We start from the raw sequence: 21,172 nt of genomic DNA on the forward strand, positions 1-21,172 counted from the left end.
TCTCTGTCTGTCTCCTCATCTTGCAAGGGCAGATAAGACTCTTCATTGGATAACAGGGGTAGCTTTTGTGATGGGTAACGGGCGCAAGAAAATGGCTGTGAACAACCAGTATGGAACAAGCGAAGGGACCCACTCCTTTACCAGTGGCGCAACACGTGCCATTCGGAGATTCCCATTTGTTAGTGATACCTACTCGAGTAAAAAGAGGGGAGGTTTTTTTTTTTTTTTTTTTTTTGCCTTGGATTTTTACCTTTTTGAAGCAACAAGAGGTTGTTCTCCGTCTTGGTCTGAACAGAGCTTGAATGGAGCCGAGTTTGGTACCAAGGAAGCTTGGCCTGTTGCCCCGCCCACATTTATCAGTGCGGTTATAAGTGCCAATTGGGTGTACCAGACAATACTTGGTAGTTACCTTATAGGTAGTTCTTCCAATTAGAACCACACAACGCAAGTTTGACAAGCTTACTATTGCCACTAACACATGCTGACTTTGTGAGTAGTATTTTATCTTGGCGAACATAATTTTTATTCAATTCATAATTCCTTTTTTTGGCTGCCTCCCTCCTTCACCGTGTTGTGGAGTATGTTACCACCTGCGTGTCATTCACAAAAAAAAAAAAAAAAACCACAGTTGTATGCTCCGCCACCTACTTACTGCTGTTGCTCGAGACCACCTGGGCCGAGTCGGTTTTGGAACTTAGCAAAACTGCGGTTAGGGATTCAGAAAAGCCCCCAGCTTACCATTCGGCGAACTACATAGGTAAAGATTTTCACTCTTTTTGTTCTTTCATCTATTTCTTTTTTGGCAGGGCGGGGAGAAACCAACAAAAGAAGGGCACATGGCCAAGGTCGGACGATCACCGACGATCTTGGGCAGCATTGGCGTGTTTCATGTTTTTTTATTTTTTTTTTATTTTCTAGGACCCCTTTTTTTTCTTCTCTTTTGTCCTTTTTGGTTATCTTTATCATTCCTTTCACCTTGGGGGAAATCAAGACTTCCCTCTCCAATGTCCCCCAAAGCTTTCTGTGCTTATCTTTCCCCTGTTTGTCCTTTTCTTCTGGTGTCTTGGCTTTTTTCTTAATGAACTACTCTTGTCTCGTACATGAGTTGATTGCGCAGATCTTCAACTTTGTTCAGGTGTAGCCAGCCTTCTTTTGCTCCGAAACTCGGAACTCATGACCAATTGATCTGAGGGTTTTGCGATATTACCAATAAAGAATCTCGGGAAGGGTTGGTTAGTTTCCATAATCTTTTTTTTTTGCCTCCGATTTTTCTGGGGTTTTCGCGGGGACGGCCTTCCGACTCCGATTGATAAACCGGGAGAAAGATTAAAGATAGCTTGGATAAGTACCCTTGGTACCATACATTTGATGCCCACCTATAGTACCCAAGCAGGCCATCATTGGACACTGCATGAGGCTTGAAGTCAATTCGCAAATGTGTAATGCGCTATTTCTGTTGTACCCAGTCGGTGAGAGGTTTTATTTCCAATATTGGTAGAGGCTCGCTACAGGCCGAAAAGCATGACTTTTGTGTTTATTTTTTGATGTTAATTTCTTTTTTCTTCTTTTTTTTCTTCACCCTGTCCCGTTCCTTGTCAGGTTTGTGGTGCGGGAAAAAGGGAAGAATGATTGAAACAAACTGAAAAAAGACTTTAATGTGCAATTTATACCGCAACCCCACCTATATTAGTAGTGATAACTAGTATAAAATGAAAAATACCACAGTGACAATGCAAAAGCACAGCGGATGGAGACCGGTTCCCGGTCCCCGGCCCGGGGTCTTGGGTAGCCTCGAATCTCGGTCCAGGGGCGGGCAACGATGTCGTGTCTGCATTTAACCTACAAGTTTTAGGAACTTCCAAGTTCTTTTGGCAAGGCTTACCTTGTTGTATACTTGACTGGGAGCCCCCCATGCTTGTGCTGGATCAAGTAATTGGGATGCGGGGATCTTGAATACCTAAGGTATCCCAGGTACCTTTTTTGTTTTCTCGAGACAGACCCCAATTAAAATATCAACTGTGGACTTGCACTTGGGGCCAGACGCGACAGGCGCGCGGTGAAATCTGGGAAGTTGAGATCCATCTTACAGCTAGGTAGTTCTAGTCTATAGATGCCCGACCCTCTTTCTTACTCACGCTCTGGGCAACGCAGGGACTCATTACAAAAGATTCAGGTTTTGTTGATATAAGAGTTGAACCAAATCGACCACGGATGGGGTTGAAATTCGAACATGTATAGAAGAAAAAAAAATTATATTGCATTTTGAACAATTATCTTCTCGCTTGTTCTCTATTCATACATTCTCCATGCCCCCTTCAAACGCCCAAGGGATGTGGGCAGTTGCATTCAGTATCCCAAGGGGAAGCTCATGTGGGGACACACCCTCTCACCTCCCCCTCCCCATGCATGATGTAACGCCGAGCCATGTTAATTACTCTGTACTGTCACCGACTGCGCCTGACTTGTAACGAGCCGATTTGATCATAAAACCGATAAAAAAGCGTTTTTTTTTTTTTTTTTTGTCTTTTATGTGGTACATGAAATATTAAAGCGCATACCTGATTGGTTCTCTCCGAAATAGAAAGGGTGTGCTGTAACCTTTTTTTGCCCTTTTGTTTTCGATCGGGGCTTGGACCGTCGTCCGCCCGTTTGTCGCAAAGGGAGATAGCCTGTCCGGTCAAGGGAAGCTAAAAAGGCTATTACCTCTTTTCAACGACATGGCGTAGTCAGTGGTAAGCATCATGAGCCCCGCGATGACGTCGACGTCACAGCAACTGGTCCCCCCCCCCCCCCCCCCCCCCCCCCCCCCCCCCCCCNCCCCCCCCCGGTCCCAAAGGGCGTGTGGGGTCCTCACACAGTGTGTCAACCCGATTTAACGGAGAAAGGACAGACAGTGTGAGATAGCGGTCTTTTGTCTCTCAGTCTCTCCAAGAACTTCCCAAGCCTTTTTTTTATGGCCCCCGTGAAAGAGGGGTGTAAGGAGAACTAGCGACAAACGGGGTTAAGCGTGGACGGGGAACGGAACTTGCCAATGAACCATTCGATGATGTTAACCAGGCATCACTATGAGGATTGGTCGATAGGAAGATAAAACCATCGTTTCGGTGAGCAGAGGGGAAGAAATGGGAAACGGCAAACGCCACAGACCAGGGGAAATGAAAGTATATTGAACATGCGCCTTCCACGTACGGAATTTCCCACCAGACAAACAGTACCTATGCAAACTACTACTACGGTGCTCTTGTCCAAGGACCACCGCTGGGGGATTATCTACTATTGTAGTTCGATTCACTCCCTTACAGAAGAACAAAAGAGAAAATTGTATACCGTAGACAACGCCAGCTCGCAGTGCAAGTTTTGCAATCTTTAGATCTAAGGTGTGCGACACTATTATTAATGGAGCTTACTAGGTTTCTTACTCTTTCAAACTCGGTGCTCAGTGAAGCTTACCTTACTTAGACAACTATAGGGGGTCGTTTGATCAATGCCTGGCATATGATAGTCCTGTAGATCCATACCAAGCAATGGTTATCTTGTTGCCTAATCATTTGTTGTAGTCTAAGCCGGATGCAACTGTAAATCTTTCCCTCGTCTTTCTTTTTTCTTTCTTTTTTTATTGCATCTGACAAGCAACTCCCTTCCACTCGAGATATCCCCGATTTGACTTTAAATTCGGTGGAATGTGACATGTGTACCGTAATAACCACAAAAAAAAAAAACTAGGCTTGGCAGCTATATTGTTTTCCCTTCACCGCCACGCATCATCAACCCTCCATTTTGAGTTCGCTTGCAAACTGATGCATGCAGAAAAAGGGTATTTTAGTGTATGCCCTTTTCTTGCTAACCTTGGTCGGCATGGCTTAGCAAGGCTATGTGAACGGGAAGGGCACCGTTGGTTCGCGCGATAAAAAAAAAGGTGATGGGTCTTTACCGATTCCTTTCCTTACGCCTCAGCTGAGACCTTGGTTTTTTTTTCAAGGGTCCTTCTCTCCCCCCCGCCCTAGGTAATTTTCTCTTTAGCTCCCCTCAAAACTGCCTTGGAGTTTTGCCTCCTCCTCCTCCTCCCACTACGGAGGAAGGCTACGAACGTACTAACGCGAGACAGTTTTTGTTATTTATTCCCGGGCCTTGGTTTTGGTGGATGCGACGTTCAGGGCGATGCCGCATCAAGTGAGACGGATGGCTTACTCCGTGTGGAAAGCTGCAGATGTACATAAATGGGGAACGGGGGGGCCTAGAGGTGGGGGTGTGTAGAGGTATAACATGACTTTGTATACAGTATAATATCATGTGCACACGAACGCGCACAAGTGTGTTGCGTTGTATTTGTTGTGTTTCGCCATTGGGGTGGTGGACGATGAATGGTCGCCTTGGATTTTGCACAGACTAGGTACGGTAAACCAGCTAAACATGGTCCCCGGGCTTGTACTGTACGGGCTCTATCATCTCTAAAGAAAGACCAATGTGTTGTTCTTGCATGATAAGATAGATTGAATTGATTGAACTGCCTGGTGGCTACCCGCAGGCGCCACCATGTAAGATTCGCCTCCTCTTTTGCCCAAAATGCCATCCGAAATCACAAGATTCCCATACCCTTTCCCCAGAAGCCCACCAATCCGCCCGGTAGTGAATTCTTCCGGGGCGGACCCTCAGAAAACACCCCCTTTTTTTCTCAATTTCCCACAATAATTCGACTACTTTGCTTTTTTTTTCGTCGAGCGAATCCCCTCAATGCTTCAGCCTTGTCGAGAGACCGATGTCATTTTATTTTTCTGTTTTGTAAGAGAAAGGAGAAAAACGGGACCCAGAAAAAAAAAAAAAAAAAAAAGGATCTTTGTGCAATCTAATACGCGAATAATTCTCTCAATCCAAAACCCCCACAACATAAAATTGAGCGACGAACGACTTACTCCTTAGGGAATGCCGAACGATATGGGCAAGGATCCCTATTCATCGCAATCTGTCCAAAACATCAAGAACAAAAAAGAAGCCAAAAAAAATCCGCATCGTAACCCAGGCTGATATTTTGTGACTACCTAGTTACCTACCTAGTCTAGTGTGTTCCCCGCAAGGAGCTCCTCTTAGTTCCGGCCCAAGATACCAAAATCTCTCCTCATTCTGTGACGATGAGGTAGCGGAAAACCCCTCTTCATCTTGGGGTTACAAACAATGACGTAGTTTCTTTGGTATTTTTTCGGCGCTTGTGGCTTTTTCTAGCTAGTTGGGTGTCTTTGCTTTCTACCACCACGTAGTTGGAGGGTTGCAGCGCATTAGACTGAGTATGTGATCGTTTCTTTGAGCACTGTCCTGGCTACGAACTCCACACCCTGGGGCGTGGGGTGTTTTTTTTTTTTTTTTTTTGAAGTGATGGTTTATTACTAGTACCGTATAGAGTTTGAGGCGAGGCGTCCCACAAGCTGAGCTCAGGTACAGTAAACTCAATCCCAAGTATCTTTTGTTCACACAAGTCAAGGATCAAGCACACAGAAACAACAACAGCCTTGGAAGAAAATGTTACAAGGGACATTATTGCGACCCTCACCTTGTACGGGAAATGCCATCTATCGAATTCCCTTGGCTTCGACGTGAATCATTGTTTTTTTGAAAGTTTGAAATGAAAGTAAACAAAAGGTGCATGAGGTCTTTTTTGGGTCTTTGAGGCTCGGCCATGCCCGATTCAAAGTGTAATTCCACTAGATAGTGAACTGACTCGCTAGGAGCCCGGTTTGCATATGCTGCACCTGGGAAGACACCTGCTTGTAAGAGATGGTGCCAGAGGAATTGTAAGACCCAGTATGGTGGTCACGTTTTCTAACAATGATCTACCTACAGGTTGCCCCTGCGGGTGAATGTAATAACAACCAAGCAAGTAATCTCTTCTGACTCTGCATTGTAATGCTGCAACCACAAGGGATTACATGACTTTTTTTTTCTCTTGTTTTTTTTCTTTTTTTCTCCGCAATCCTTGTCCAGGAAACGCATTGGAAACAACATATAGATAGATTTACAAATGAGTAGCAAAATCATGTCATGATGTATATATTTAGCACCACGGCATTAACAAGCATACCACAATAGTAGACCGACAGAAAAAAAAAGTCATGTATGGTTAACCGTGCCCTGTCATCAGGTCAGGTCCGATCGATGCCCGTTACAGTATAAGCCCTGTCGTCCGAACCCCCGTTGTCAACTCAGGGGCGGCTCGTTCCAGGTTCCGGGCCGTTGGGACCGGACTCCGCTCCGGTCTGCAAGCGCCGCCGATCTTCAACTATGGGAACTTTAGATATATGCTTTAGTTATGAGACTGGCTCTGAGTAGCCCTGAGAAATTCTTCAGCCGAGAGTGTAATAGAACGAATCCATGCGTAGTAAGTCTCAAGTCACCCTGAGCACACTGGTTATCAGACCGGAATGGTATATGTCTATTTAGTATGTCTATTCACTCTCGATTCGCCCATACTATACAGTGTACATAATACAGTATGTTAGTTATTGTCTCACTACCATCACCTCCAAAACTCAGACAAGTCCAAAACAATTTCATCCGCCAACCTTGTAGAGATAGAGCTGTTGGGACTGTGCTGCCCAAATTGTGCAAAAAAAAAGAGGAAGGTTGCAGGCTGGCCACCCACTCCCTGAAGATTTGTATAACCAGCCAACTCTTGCCCGGGCACGACCTTGTAACACCTCTCAACGGTTTCCAACGGTATCGAAATCGGCTTTGTGAAGTCTCTGATCAGGATTTGCTTCTCATAACCCTGCCCGTAATATGAACGCTGTCATTCGTCGATGACTTCCGCATAACATGCATTAACTGCGTAGACAAAAGACTTTGTGTTAGGAAGGGTCTCTTAACTGTCAGGAGTTTACTTGCTTGGAAGAGTTTTCCTTGCCAGTGCGATAGATTTATAGTGTTCCATTGAGTTGGTAAGGTTATGGAGAAATTCGATGAAGCGACGGAACCCGTTGCAACGTGGTACACGGGAATAAAAGTGCCTATAGGCAAAGTTGTGAAAAGAGAATGAGAGTAATAGAAGTATATGCCATTTTAAGACATGATAAAGTTCGAACGGCATCCCTAGTCCGCGGCATCACCGACGTCTGTCAATGGCTTCTAAACATTTCCAACTATCCTTCTCTATTCGTGTACCTTGTAGTCAAAATGCTGTTTGTATTCCTATTGCAAGTGTGGGATATTCTCGGATACTTTCATCTTGGGAGGATGGTTGCTTCTGCTCGATACGTAAGCTGGCGATACATAGATTTAAAGTGCCTACTGGCTACTGAAATAGCTGCTTTATAAAGGATCCCCATGACCTTGTAACTCAAATTCAACGTGTAAAATTGTGCAGTAGCTTGCTTGTTGTCAACTAATTTGATTTGGTAGCCATATCTTCAAAGTTCAATTCAATCTTTGAGATCGTCCCAGTGGAAGAGTTGGTTTTATAGATATGAGTTATAAACCCCCCATTCGAGGCTTTATCTTAGACTTGACTACATCTACCAAATTTCCGGTCAGCCTCGGTCCTTTTTATATCAAGACTAAACAACACCTTTTATAATCGATTTCTTCTTTTTCTTTTTTTAAATAAAAAAAATGCGTTTTACATCTGCCGTAATTGTCGCCCTTTTGGCCCCAAATGCAAAGTGGATGCCCAGGGCGTCCAGCAACTTGTAAGCGCTACGACGGATGATCTCAAAGCATGCCCTGCGAAAATGAACAATACAGCATGCCCTAAAACCTGCGACAAGTCCAAATGTCCTCCGCCTGTCCGGGATGAGTCTAAAAGCTTTTGCGAACGCTGCCCGGACCACGGTGACTGTCAAGGCGGAGATGGCAAAAATCGCAAAAACGAAAACAAAACTCAAAAACAAGGCACATCACTCGGTAAATTAAATACAATATCCCTTACCACTCCATACCAGCTATGTGAAGGCTAATTTGCGTCACCATAGTTACAAATAATCCTCTTCAGCCTAGGGGGATAAGATGGGAACGCTTGTTAGAAGGCTGTCTCGCCGCAATGTGTTGCTGTTGCATATTTGAAGCCTGCTTCTGATTAGTAAAAAGGATGGGTCCCAACCTTAACCAACGTTTATTTTGCCGCTCAATTGGGAGTAAACTATGGGATACCTAATCTGGCAATAAGCGGGAAGGATGTTTACAAAGGCCTAGCGACTGGGTGATTGGCGAATGGTACCTACCTGCCTACCTGGGAAACTACATAGGTAGGCTGTTGTTCATCATCCGTTTTTGCATGTGCTGTGTATATATAATCGCGATACCAAACATATTCCAATACGTTTTCTTGTTGATGAATTATTGGCAACTGGTGATATTATGCTCCTCAAAACCCCTTTACCCCTTGCATACTTGCCTATCCTGTATAGAAGAGAATGAGCTGGAGGGGGAGAAAATTTTCAGATGCTCCTTTTCTTGGTTAATGAACGAGAAAAACACGCCATGGTGCCCATGTGGAATGAACACTAGCTACGTGATGTCTGCACCCTGCTTGAAACCCGCAACCGTAGTCTCTCCCGAACTAGTACAAAGCATTCGTGTCATTAAAAACAAATATCGCATATCGATCTAGTCCGTCTACTCAGTCCACTTTCCTCCATGTAGATACTCTCCCGATCCCCATCGCTTCAGCATTGTGAGCGATGCGAATTTCTGGCCATAGTGTGGTGACAGGTTTTGTGGATTCAGGTGTGCATACAAGTGCGTAGGAAGGGGGAAAGAAAAAAAAATAAAAAACATGCATCGTTATCATATGTCACACCAGGTTAACGCCAAATATCCACATTGATTGTTAAAAAAAAAAAAAATCTCATTCTATCAGTGAACCTAGTAATTTCGTAAATATAGCATACTTTCCCGGGATATGGGTACCTGGATCTAGAATAGAAACAAGTCGGTCGATGCCGTCGCGTAGGTAAATTCCCTGCTCACTCATTTGTTTCGCAGATCATCAGTCTAATCCGACCCGATATTGAAGGAATTGCGGCGCAGCAAAGGGTAGCGATTACCATCCTATCAAGGGGGGGGGGGGGGGGGGGTGAAAATTGCCCAAAAAACCGATACAAAGGGAAGAAAGCTAAAGATAATAAAAGCATGCGGTATTTTAAAAGGATAGAAAGGTTATACTGTGAAAGCGAGTGAGGTGCCTATAATTATAACCCTGGTGGTATTGAAACCCACAAGTGAAGTTGTGCTTAATGTACACCTACATATCACTTTCTGATATAAACGAGCACAACATGGTTTAACCAAGAAACTCCAAGACATCTATAGAATTTTATTTTCCTCTCTAGTCACGCATCAATGAATCAGCATGTGTTGTTTTGTTATTTATTTTAGAACTACGCGTGCGCACCACAACTCCACAAGATGCCCCGGTCTCCGGTGTTGCCGACACTAAACCCACTGCACAAGGTCAAAGGCCAAGGGCTAGGGACTAGATATTCCTACCAGTATCTCCGGTTATATTTTTGAATGCGGCGCAGGCATACTTTCCTATACAGGAGAAAACAAATACTCGATTATTCTTAATCAGCTAATTATATCTCCGCCGGTGACCACTGTGATGACGCGGCTCATGGCAAATTTGACCTATCTATGCGCTTGACGGAGATGCCAATTTACGGTCCGAATACCAGCTAGGGCCATGAGCGAAGGGCGTGTAGCAGTCCAACGAGGTAGCGCTGCCAATCCTCATTCCGTCGCCGGGCTGTTGGGGCCATCAGTCCCCCGCAAATCTCTTGGTGATGCACTGACTCGACTGTATACAAGTTCCTAATAGAATGCTGCCAATCTGGAAAGCCTGGATCCTATGGAATCCAATGGCGCCGTGGGTGTGGGATGTGGCAAACTATGCGGCTCGCCGTCCTGTTCCGTCTCTGGAAGCTAGGTGCTGATGGGCAAAGTTGTAGTACTGATTGTAGAGGCCATATATCACATCCTTTTGATTGTGCATTCGTGTTGTATGCAGTATACCGACATGGCTAAGCATGTGTGGCTTCTCCTTCACCACAATCACCCGCCTTTGCAATGTGACGTCCTGACTCCGCGGGCTGTTGTTTGACTTGTCCCCGGCCGCGTCGATATGATGGTTGTTTTGGCGTAGGAAGGCTCTTTACTGCTTGTATCTCGGCATCTGAGCTCGATGATTCGCCGTCCACCAGTATGTCAGCGACTGCATCGTAGTGTCCCGGTGCTTCTGGCTCCGTCTGTGGCCAGTCACTGGGCCGAGCGTATCAGGGGTGACCGAGGTCGATGATCATAAGCGCTGTCACTGAAGCCATAGAGACCGCAGCAGCAGCGGGGACTGCGAGGAAAAGGGTGCCGTAAATCCAGTTCCAAATGCTTGAATTTATGTTTACAAACCTTCCTCACTGTGGACATCCGGGGTAGCGAGTGCCATGTACAGAGCATCAACTAGTCGTAATCGTCAGGTGCGGTTCTGCCAGAAGGGACCTCGCATAGGCATGGCGACGGGGCCGGCAACATTCTTCGTGTGCATTGCTATCATGGATGCCGTATAAAGCGCCAGCTTCTATCGAGGCATAGGCCTGGTTGGATAACCACGGGCTTCCATTGCTGCAAGTACGCAGCTCAGGGTCACTCCTGATGTCCATCAAGGGGGATCAAGTCCAAGTCTGAATAGCGTAGAAGAAACTGGTCAAGGTCATTCTGCACAAGCAGGCCATGCCTACCTAGTTATGAATCCAGGTTGATTTTAAAGTTATAGTTACATTAGCCAACAAATCAAATCAAGACAAAAACAAAACTCCTTCCAACTTTTTCCATGATCCAAACCTTCCACCAGCGCTGGCCTCTTTACGGCGAGTGCTGGATTTCCCAATGCCCTCGGGCGAGTCTGGTACTCCGCGGGCCCCCGATTATCTCGTATGAAGTCTACGCTTTAACGTGGCGAGTTGGACACGCTTCGCTCAAGGAGAGGCCGTGGATCCCAGCGATCACCGTCTATGCTTTCCTCATCATCGTCCTCCTCGATGGCGACAGTAGATGGCGAGTAGGCGCGCCTGCTTCCCTCGGCATCACAGTCGGCAAAAAACTCCTCGCCATCGTCCTTGTTGTAAATGAAAAACTGCACAAAGATTCCCATGTCGAGGAGCAGTGTGCCAAGACTACCGGCGAGCCATGACAGATTCACGAGGATGTACTGCCCATAGATTCTTCCGGCTTCTCCTCCTACACAGGCTCCTGCATGTGGCCCAACATCTGCGTGCTTATCTCTGCAGTGCGGCTCAAAGGCAAAGATGGACAGGACGTAGGTCAGGTTGCCGAGGCAGGCAAACAGGAAGAAGAGCATGCTGACGCCCTCGGTGGACTTGCGTCTATAGTTGAGGAGTATCTGCGGCACGCGCGAGCCGAGATAAAGAACAGCGCATAACCAACCAAAGACTTGACCGAAAACGTTGAACTCGAGCAAGTCCTCTCCCTTGCTAGGCGCCTCTTTGTCCGCTCGCGACCTGCTGAGGTACCAACCCGCCACCCCTGAGGCGCACACCATCAACACGGCGAAGGAGTTGAAGGCTATGGCTTGCAGCCGACTTGGACGGTTATCGGGAGCGTTTCGGGTAGCCGAAGGTAAGGTGACAGACGCGGCCAAAGCGTCCCGGGCAAGCACGGCCTCGTCGATCAGCGGAACAGCCGGTGACAGATGGTAGGATTGGTCAGACCAGGAACCGCGACGGCTTGACGCGCCTTGTTGATCTGTGTTCGTGCCGTTTGCAAGTAGAGCTGTCCGTTCGTTGGATTGGTGGCTGTGGTGGTTGCTGCCATTGCCATTCAAAACACCACCATCCGTAGGCTTGGGTGTCTGGGTCGAGCTGGGAACAACCTCATCACGCCAGGTGAAGCCTCGGTAATAGAAGCACTGCCCCAGAAGAACGACATCGGCTATCGTGTAATAGATGGCCAATATGATCATCGTAGGCAGGACACCCTGCATTACGCCACCCAGGATGTTGAATACATCGCCGAGTAGCCAGATGATGATGAACTGCAGCGACAGACCATCTGCACTACCGCGGCGGAAGTTCTCGACAATCTGGGGTGAGAAGACGACGACCCAACATGCGATCGATATTGATCTGCACGTGATGTTGTTAGCTGGGTACCTTGTGTATATCTGTACTGTAGCCAAGGGGTGCTGGGTACGATTCTGTTTACAGCCATGATCGCCAACATTGGGATTCAAAGTTTTCAAAACTTTGCTCCTACCTACCCGCATATCCCAGAAATTGCTTCAACATCCAAATTCAAAGGCCCTGTTGGTGGCGCCATGATGCCTCTGATAAATCAATCAATCAATCCTTTTGCGGGATCTCTATGACATCAAGGAAGGCTTTTGCCGCGGCAAACCTCTTCTAGCCGCCTTCTAGGTTGATGGTGTTGATGACAGGAAAGCAAATCAATCACCAATCTCGCCTGCACCAAACAGACAGGATCGGGTGAGCTGAAGCGGCGATTGATGATGCCAAAGAAAGAAACTTGATTCAAAATCAATCTGCGCGTCTAGTAACCGCAGTAAAGTAAGTGTTGTGGAATTCCGAGGAGTCAAGGATTGAGAAGATTTTTCTGGATGAACCAAGAAAGGCTTGTCATGTAAGGAATTAATTATTAAAGGCACGGACGGACTGGGTCGATTACCGTACCATCAAGTCTGTTGCGTTGGTACGTAGAGTTGAAAACAAAATTTGGTGTCGTCACCAGTGGAAAAAAAAAATGCATTTAGACATATGCATAGGAGAAGATTCTACAAATAGATGCCAACGTGGTTTCTTTAGTTTATTTTTTTTCGGTCATTGTTAATTTTCATGTTTACGATGATGCATCCACTGATGGAAATTTTTCATCGGTACTACGATGCACTTGGCAATGAAGCGCAGCTACCAAGCCCGATTTGTGCGGGGATTGGGGCAATTGACTTGCCTGTTTCGTTAGCCCAAGCACGCGTCAATGGGGCAAAATCACTGCACCAAAGCTACCATGCAAAGCTACCAAGTGGACATGCATAAACTTTATCGGCCTTTACGCAACGTTCGTAGGTCAGTCAGTCACTATGAAGGCCACATTGCGTCCGCCAAATGACGGATGCTCCGATTCCATTTCCACTCAATCTAATGGTCACGAGATACGGGCTCTGGCAGCCTCGGCGTTAACGCTTTGGAAGGGTCCAGTGTTATACAGTAGGATATGGATTTCAAGTGTGTGCTTTTACCTCGCTTGGCTGCCAGGTACCAACCTACCTAAGGTACCCATCTATTATCTAGCTACATAGGCCTACCGGTAGATGCAGACAAGGCAGTGGATTATTATTACTTTTTTTATTTTATTTTTTTATTAGGTAGACATGAAGGAGGTTTCCATTTCGCTCCCTAGTTTGCCTCCACAGTTGTAAAACTTAACATTTCAGGACTAGCAGGTGTAGGAACAGATTCGCTCCAGAAAAAAAGTAGACGTCAGTCAACCAGCCCCGACCCCACCATAGCATCCCGAAGACTCCGGTCCTCTCGCCCCGATCCCCCACTCGCTCACTTTTGAAAGTTCCCAACCTTGTCGAATCGTCAACACCAGGCCTACCACAGCAACAAGAAGATACCCAGTCCAAAGGCGAAAACAAACATGGCTTCTTCATCACTTCTTCCGCAACTGCCTGCGGATGATTCCATGCTTACGCGGAGGTTCGGCGCCGAAACCGCCAACTACTTTTCCGGGGTTAGTTAGGACATGAAACCGACCTCACAGTCGACACCCGGAAAGCGCCATGCCCGGGGGAGACGTATTCGGGCTGACTATGAACGGTCTTGCCACCAAAAATCGATAGAACCCGCTGAACCGTGTTTCGTTCCTCCGCGACAACCGAGACTTTCTCAAGGCCGCCTTTGCACATCCGTCAGCCCGCTTCCTCGCACTCGATAAGCTCGCTCCTTTGGTTCACACGGCCGAGAAGAGAATCGCTTGGATCACCCGTGAAGATGTTACACCGGTCACAGGCTCGGGGCCCTTTGACAAGACAGAGGAGGATATGATCAAGGACTTCAACTCGGAGGAGTATCATCCTGTTATAATACTCCTAGGCTTAGACGATAAGCAGAAAATGCCTGCATCCGACCAAGAAGTCTTTCAGCACAAGGACTACAAGGGTACCCCGTACTTCGCGGTAGACTTTACAGAAAACCAGGATGTGGTCGCCAAACTAGCGTCAAAAGAGGACCACTCGTTCAACCAAGACCAACGAAGTCTGGGTTTTAATCCTGGCGAAGGTAAGTTTTGCAAGCGTCAACCATCTTCAGTGTCGGCGGGCTTTCAGCCGCTTCGCCAGCCTGCACGTGACTGACTTTTTTTTTTTGTTTTTAATCTGCATCAAACCCCAGCTGCCATCTATGGTCAAGCGCGAGCCGTCATGGCTTGGAATGATAGAAACCCATTCTGCTCGCAATGTGGACAGAAGACGTTACCGGTCCACGCCGGAGCAAAGCGCGCCTGTCCCCCTACAGACATGGCAGGTGGCGAGAAACGTGAAAGGAAACCTTGTGCCAGTAGAGGCACCGTGTCCAACATTAGTTTCCCCAGGACCGACCCTACGATCATCGTAGCTGTCGTCAGTGCAGACGGCACCAAGGTGTTGCTCGGAAGGAACAAGCGATGGCCGAAATACTGGTACAGCACCTTGGCCGGATTTCTAGAACCGGGCGAGTCGATCGAGGAGGCCACGCGGCGAGAGGTTTGGGAAGAGAGCGGTGTCACCGTTGGCAGGGTTGTGTTGCACAGCTCTCAACCCTGGCCTTTCCCTGGAAGCCTTATGATTGGAGCCATCGCGCAGGCACTTCCTGGAGATGGTGAGAAGATATTCCTCGGTAACGATCCCGAGTTGGAAGATGCCAAGTGGTTCACCATGGCCGAGGTCCGAAAGGCGCTCGCGTCAGGGGTAAGCAATCTGGGACAGTCGGCACCGCCCGAGTACGTCGAGGGCGACCTGAGATTACCGCCGGACACGGCAATTGCAAATCGCCTCATTACTGCTGTTGTGGGAGGTTATAATGGGGCGTTTCCCAAGATTTGAAGACATATACGGGTTGGTGGAAAGATTATCGACTCCCTAGATACATAGAAATGTGGCTGCGTGACTAAGATTAGCTGGGCACTCACCATAAATGCCCAGAAACGTAAAGTTCTCAATTATAAAATGAAATGATGTCCGCATACAACATCCCTGGTCCAAGAAGCCTTGGCCGAGCTTGGGCAACCAAAGCAAATTCCTTTGATCTTAGGGTTAGGGTCTAGCAGTGCAGGGAGCAGCGCTAGTCCCTAGGCGGTCTAGACTTGACCCAGGGCCCCATCCGGTTCTGCCAACACCTCATATAAAAATTTCTTTCCTGCAGGCAGTCATTTAGGAATTTCTTTCTTTCCTTTTCACCATCAGCGAGGACTTACTCTACACCGTCATGTGAGGAGATGAGTCTGAACTGACTACAATGGAGGCTCCGCTACGGCGGCTTGCTGAGGGTTATCCGGTCAATCTTGGCCCCGTGGGTTTCCTTCCGTTCCCGGCCTCCTCAATCGAAGTCATCACCTCTTCCCTTAATACATTGCCATGGACGCCGTTTCTAGGTCCTTGACGGTGGGGTGGTTACGACATGCCTCGACGCACGTAAATGTTTTCATTCTTCTTCTCTCTTTCTAGTAGTACGTAAATGAACCGTTAAAATGTGTCCTGGAGTAGGTGACCAATTGAGACGACCAACGGGTCAGGAGGTATGAGAAATCCCCGTGGGTTCGTCCAAAAGATTCTGTTACCTGTGGCAGGCCAGCTCGAACTAGGCCCGAGAAGAGTCCTTCATCGTGACAATCCTATACATATTGGATGCATATATACGGAGTGAGAGGAGTCATATTGACAATAACCGACCGCCTTACGTTCGGTGGAAAAGGCCATGGTGCAACTTTGATCTACGTGAAGGATTTTTTTCCTGGCCCTGGCTGATTTGATTCATGATCGATAAGCCATCCAAGCCATCTTGAAGTGAGCCTCCCAAAACTTTGGCGTGTGTTCTTTTTTTGCCCCCGCCCCACACTCACCGCCCGGCAGAATTCACTTAAGATGCCCACAATCATCGCCCGCTGTGAGAAATGTCAAATTTGGTCTGACGACAACCCAGATTAAACACCTTCCCCTCAAAATCAACAACAGAACGCAGTATTCCTCACCATTAGAATCCCCAGTCATTCTATTGGAAGACGGTCATCATGTCGAAAATCACCGGTACGCACGATTGCCTCGATTGCCTCTACCTGGGTTTTCTGTTGTTATTGAATACAGTGGCTAACTCTGCTTCGCAACGTCTCAGTCGCCGGAGTGCGTTCCAACGTTGGCGAGTTGCTTGACTACTCGCTCAACACCAAGAAGCGTAACTTCCTTGAGACCGTTGAGCTCCAGATCGGCCTCAAGAACTATGACCCCCAGCGTGACAAGCGTTTCTCGGGCACCATCAAGCTCCCGGTCGTTCCCCGCCCGAACATGGCCATCTGGTATGTGCCCCGGATCTATACCTTGACACACATCTAAGATCTCCATACCGAGAGGAAACATTTATGCTAACAAGGGCTGCGACCTCTAGCATTCTTGGTGACCAGCACGATCTCGACCGTGCCAAGCACGGTGGTATCGACTCCATGTCGGCCGACGACTTGAAGAAGCTGAACAAGAACAAGAAGCTCATCAAGAAGCTTGCCCGCAAGTACGATGCTTTCATCGCCTCCGACACCCTGATCAAGCAGATTCCCCGTCTCCTTGGTCCCGGTCTGTCCAAGGCCGGAAAGTTCCCCACCCCGGTCTCGCACGCCGACGACCTTAGCGGCAAGGTTACCGAGGTCAAGTCGACCATCAAGTTCCAGCTGAAGAAGGTTCTCTGCATGGGTGTCGCCGTCGGCAACGTCGAGATGACCCAGGAGCAGCTTGTTGGCAATATCATGTTGGCCATCAACTACCTCGTCTCGCTTCTGAAGAAGGGCTGGCAGAACGTTGGTAGCCTTACTATCAAGGCTACCATGTCTCCCCCCAAGCGCATCTACTAAGCTTTGCATTGGGATGGGTTGGACAGAGTATTCGGGAATTCGATAACCGTGGCGACAGTCTTGTCACAAAGTAGAGACTGGAAAGCCTGATAGTATCTAGGTCTAGTCTCAGTCTTGAAAAAGAAAACAAGGTTTCCGCGGTAATAGAAACACGCGATACAGTTGCCCGCCAAATTTTCAGACCCCACGATATTGATCGAGATCTAGTCCAGGTACCCTAGTTGGCTATCTGTAGACAGGCCTTTGACATAAGATCCCATGTGCCTGGTTTGTGTTTGATTCCAAGATGTGATGGATCCAACTCTGTGTATGGTCACCAACAGTAAAGTGCAACGGTAGAGTAGAGGGCCATCATCCAAAGAATTGCCGTTGACAAAGTGTACTTCTGTAACAAACCTGCGCAAGTCACATGCCTCTGAAACAAATTGTACTTCGGCAAAACGAGCAGCCGGCGAGCTGGGTTGGGCATCAACTTGGATGCGTAGAGAGACAGTTGTACTTGGGTCCTTGGATGGTTAAGGTCTTGGCAATCAAAAGGCAACACATACCGACTTGGAAAAGGCCAAGACGTCCGCTCGCGTGGATTTTTTGCGGCATTTTTAACTGTTGGGATTCTCGGTAGGTGATAGCTGTCTATTGCCGATCGAAACTTTTTTCTGTGTAAGAGCGTAGCGCAACAATATAACGCGCTCTTTTAATACTTCCTAATTGGGGTGTTTTTTTTTTTTTTTTTTTTTTTTTTTTTTTTTTTTTTTTTTTTTTTTTTTTTTTTTTTTTTTTTTTTTTCTTTCTTTCTCTTGATTATTATCTTATTTTTCATTTTCATGATTATTTCAATTGCTAATTTTACTTTCTACCTTTTGAGGCTTTTTCTGATATTCAGTCCTGCAGCTCTACGTATAGTAAAAACAGTCAAGCAGTCTGACCTATTCCAACGGAATACATCAGAACATCAGAATATTTATCGCAAGCTGTCTTTTGATGTTAGAGTTTTGTCTTAATTTCCTCTGTAGTAGAAAAAAGAAACTGTTGTAGAATAGAATGTTCGTACCATTCAGCTTCATCGGGTGACAAGCCGAACTTATTTTTATTTGTCTGTTATTTCCAAGTTCACTCTCATTCTTTCTTTTGTTCGGCTACTTTCCTGGTTTATTTTTTTCAATATAGTCTCTTATTTCTTTTATTTTTTCTCTCTCACTCTTTTTATCTAGTCCCTGGTTTCAAAGGGGTCTTTCTTGCCAGGGTATCTAGGGCTGAAGTCGGTATAGCTCCGATTTTTGCACAGCCATTCGGGCTGTCACTTTGTGAAACAATCACGTATCCTCCCACTAACGAAGAGACTTCCCGAATCGACCCGGATGACGCCCCTTACAGCAGGTTTTAGTGTAACGTCTTGTTTTCTCCGCATTGCATTGCGGCGCATAACGTCCTAGACTACAACAGATTGTAATCCGGTGTAAAGCAAAACGTATGTCGGTGTGTCAAGTCTTTTCGCCCATGGTTCAGTCGTGTTTTTTTTTTCTCTCTCTTTTTTTCTTCAGGGATTCAATGCTCCCCCCCCACAGTCCTTCTGATGCGGGAAAACGCAGATGCAGGTGTGACAGCTGCTCTGTACCTACGTTAGCTTACCCGGGATTCATGTGCAGTTCGAAGGCGTAGTATGTGACATTTATGCGTGATCTTGATCAGAATCATGGTTGAGAGCGGGTAGTGGTTGGGGTGGGCACAAATCCCACCAACCCTGCCCCATCTCCCCATATCTACCTTGTCTAGACTCAAGGTATGCATGCGCACAGTCCAACATATCTCGACAACCAACCTACCTGCCATCTGTCTGTAATCCGGATATTTTAGCATTTATGATTTCCCTTTTCTTTTTGAGATTACTAGTAGAGTTTTCACTTGGCGAATTCGAGTGTCATCTTTTATTTCTTTCCTCTTCTTTTGTCCCTTTCAACCTTTCAACGCAACAAAACTGGCAGCCTGGGGATTTTTTGTTCCTGGATTGGGATTCCGCTCGGCCCCATTGGCTTCAGGCCACGACTCAAGGACAAGATGAACACGGCTTGGCAACTGAAGAGAGAAGAGAGAGTGAGAGTTTGTAGGCACGAGCAGGGGGGTTCTGTTGTGCGGAGTGGGAAAAGTTGGGACCTGGCGATCGGAGTGGCGTCACCTTCAGTCACCTCGGCTCTCTGATTTCCCTTGGACGTTTGGTCAAAACAATAACCCCTCAACCTATAGATATCATTGACGATGCTTGATGCGCCCAAGCAAGGCAAAGCGCACAGGCCAACGTTGGATATTGATGAGGTAGAAGAAAAAAAACAAAACGTGGGCGGCTGGCTTGTCGTTGTGGAGCTTTTGTCCTTTTCTTCTTCTGAATCTGGCCATCTATGATTAACAACTTGTCATTCTTGGAGCTTATCGTTATTCTCGTTATGTCGTGCCTTTTTGTGTGGCGGCCCTTTGGAGGCGCGATTAACTTTTTCTTGCTCTTTCTTCACAAGTATTTTAGATTCATTTGATACTACTGTCCAAAGCGTACCTGTCAGGCCTAGGCCTAGGTAGGTAAGGTCTGGAAGGTAAGGTCGGTCGAAAAACATGCAGATCGGAGAGTTTTCAAAGCCAACCGAAGTCTAGACAGGGAAGCTGCTGTAACAACCAAAAGGTTGGACCCTACATACAGCAACTTCTAGGCAACTAAGGTAGGTAGGTACCTGCCGGTAGGTAGGCAGTGCATGCAGAATGGCACCAGTGGAAAGGTAAAGTAGGCTATACCGAGTACTAATATGTAAGGAGGTACCTTCTTTCTGTTGTAGATGGGATGAGAGAGTTGCTTCCACCACATTTAAGTGGGTCTTATCAGCTCTTTCTCGAGACGCGATTGGCTTCTTGGAATCAAAGACAAGACATGCACACAAGTGGAGCAAAAAAAAAAAAAAAAAGCGGAAAACCCTCGAGCCTCTTTTGACAGGTCTGTGACAGCTTATGCAACTGAACATGATGCCACCTACCATGGCAGCTACCCAACTAAGGTAGTCAGAGTGGAGATGGAAACAAAAAATCGCTACATGACGAGATGGAACAAGACTACCTACCATATAGAGATGTTTTTTTTTTTTTTTGGGGAGCTTGTCAATCGGAGAAAGTCCCGACTGTCACAGTGTCATGGCAGGGATTTACGCGAACGGCTCGTCGGCGACCCGATTTGCAAACTACCCCTGGAAGAGATCTGGGAATGCTCTTTTTTTTTTTTCTTCCCCCTGCATTTTTATTTTATTTTCTCTCTTTCTTTCTGGGTTTGCCTGCCCCAATTGGCGGGCCTATCGGATGTGTCGACTCTTTGGAGAGTCGGTTACGGTAACTGACTTGATGGAGCTTTTTGGACTTAACGTACTATACAACACGTGCAATTTCATGGATGCGTGGTGAAATACCTACCCAAAGCAGTCCAAGACAAACAAAACCCACCCCCACTACACTACAAGAAACAAGATCCATCTAACTCTGGTTGGGACACTCTCGAACCTTGATAGCCTAGGAGAAACGCTTGAGCCAAGCTGTTGTCCAGGAACAAATGAATCGTAACCGGTTCGTCGGAGGGTGCCCCGCGGTGCTCTTGCTGACTGACTGTCGGCCGGGGGCGCCGAGTCACACAATTCAACACACAGACATAGCGGTAAACGTCAGTATCCCATCAATTCATGCCTCCCCCTGCTTACCTTGTTTTGTTCTATCAAAGTATGTACGTACTCCTTACCGCTTACGACCGACGTGCATACATACATACATACATAAATGCTTCATACATACAATATATCCCCGATTCTTGGCAAAAGATCAACTGCTACAAGCCTAGTGAACCCTGTCTGACAGATTATGCGGTCCCGACAGAGACCAACTAACTGATTATCATTCTGATCCGGGGTATGGGTAGCAAGCTACAGTACATCGCGGCAGTGTTTATCTTGAAGCAACCGTGGAAGCAAACCCCGCACACGGACACACAGACACACAACTCAACTTACAGCTCTACTGTACAATGACGACTGTTTGTTTGACCTAG

At 46.9% G+C, this 21,172-nt stretch overlaps 5 protein-coding genes across 5 annotated transcripts; 3 read left to right on the forward strand and 2 right to left on the reverse strand.

The window, feature by feature from the left end:
* Positions 1 to 690: 690 nt before the first annotated feature.
* PgNI_04742 (uncharacterized protein) lies at positions 691 to 918 on the forward strand (the record flags this gene model as incomplete). Its single annotated transcript, XM_031124785.1, has 1 exon — positions 691 to 918. A coding segment is annotated over one exon (228 nt), but the record flags the coding sequence as incomplete, so codon positions are not given.
* A 9,781-nt stretch (positions 919 to 10,699) lies between these two features.
* On the reverse strand, positions 10,700 to 12,753 carry PgNI_04743 (uncharacterized protein). Its single transcript, XM_031124786.1, has 2 exons — positions 12,254 to 12,753; positions 10,700 to 12,119 (listed from the first exon to the last, which is right to left on the reverse strand). The coding sequence occupies exons 1-2, from the start codon at positions 12,310 to 12,312 to the stop codon at positions 10,925 to 10,927; spliced, it is 1,254 nt and encodes a 417-aa protein (XP_030983760.1). The 5' UTR covers positions 12,313 to 12,753; the 3' UTR covers positions 10,700 to 10,924.
* A 638-nt stretch (positions 12,754 to 13,391) lies between these two features.
* Positions 13,392 to 15,310, forward strand: PgNI_04744 (uncharacterized protein). Its single transcript, XM_031124787.1, has 3 exons — positions 13,392 to 13,746; positions 13,856 to 14,294; positions 14,406 to 15,310. Exons 1-3 carry the CDS (start codon positions 13,654 to 13,656, stop codon positions 15,092 to 15,094), a joined length of 1,221 nt encoding a protein of 406 aa, XP_030983761.1. The 5' UTR covers positions 13,392 to 13,653; the 3' UTR covers positions 15,095 to 15,310.
* Positions 15,311 to 16,116: 806 nt separating this feature from the next.
* On the forward strand, positions 16,117 to 17,505 carry PgNI_04745 (uncharacterized protein). Its single transcript, XM_031124788.1, has 3 exons — positions 16,117 to 16,294; positions 16,380 to 16,560; positions 16,650 to 17,505. Exons 1-3 carry the CDS (start codon positions 16,279 to 16,281, stop codon positions 17,104 to 17,106), a joined length of 654 nt encoding a protein of 217 aa, XP_030983762.1. The 5' UTR covers positions 16,117 to 16,278; the 3' UTR covers positions 17,107 to 17,505.
* A 3,038-nt stretch (positions 17,506 to 20,543) lies between these two features.
* On the reverse strand, positions 20,544 to 20,732 carry PgNI_04746 (uncharacterized protein; the record flags this gene model as incomplete). The annotated part of the gene is made up of 2 exons (XM_031124789.1): positions 20,544 to 20,579; positions 20,613 to 20,732. Coding segments are annotated over 2 exons (156 nt in total), but the record flags the coding sequence as incomplete, so codon positions are not given.
* Positions 20,733 to 21,172: the final 440 nt, after the last annotated feature.

The sequence above is a fragment of the Pyricularia grisea genome (assembly GCF_004355905.1).
Source record: "Pyricularia grisea strain NI907 chromosome Unknown Pyricularia_grisea_NI907_Scaffold_2, whole genome shotgun sequence".
Classification (NCBI taxonomy): domain Eukaryota; kingdom Fungi; phylum Ascomycota; class Sordariomycetes; order Magnaporthales; family Pyriculariaceae; genus Pyricularia; species Pyricularia grisea.

Bases quoted from the DNA above. Each gene is read 5' to 3' on its own strand.
- PgNI_04744 (XM_031124787.1), top strand. From the start codon at position 13,654: ATGGCTTCTTCATCACTTCTTCCGCAACTGCCTGCGGATGATTCCATG. The intron at 13,747-13,855 runs GTTAGTTAGGAC...AAAAATCGATAG, and splicing joins CCGCCAACTACTTTTCCGGG to AACCCGCTGAACCGTGTTTC. The intron at 14,295-14,405 runs GTAAGTTTTGCA...ATCAAACCCCAG, and splicing joins GGGTTTTAATCCTGGCGAAG to CTGCCATCTATGGTCAAGCG.
- PgNI_04743 (XM_031124786.1), bottom strand. From the start codon at position 12,312: ATGGCGCCACCAACAGGGCCTTTGAATTTGGATGTTGAAGCAATTTCT. The intron at 12,120-12,253 runs GTAGGTAGGAGC...CATCACGTGCAG, and splicing joins GCAATTTCTGGGATATGCGG to ATCAATATCGATCGCATGTT.
- PgNI_04745 (XM_031124788.1), top strand. The intron at 16,561-16,649 runs GTATGTGCCCCG...TGCGACCTCTAG, and splicing joins CGCCCGAACATGGCCATCTG to CATTCTTGGTGACCAGCACG.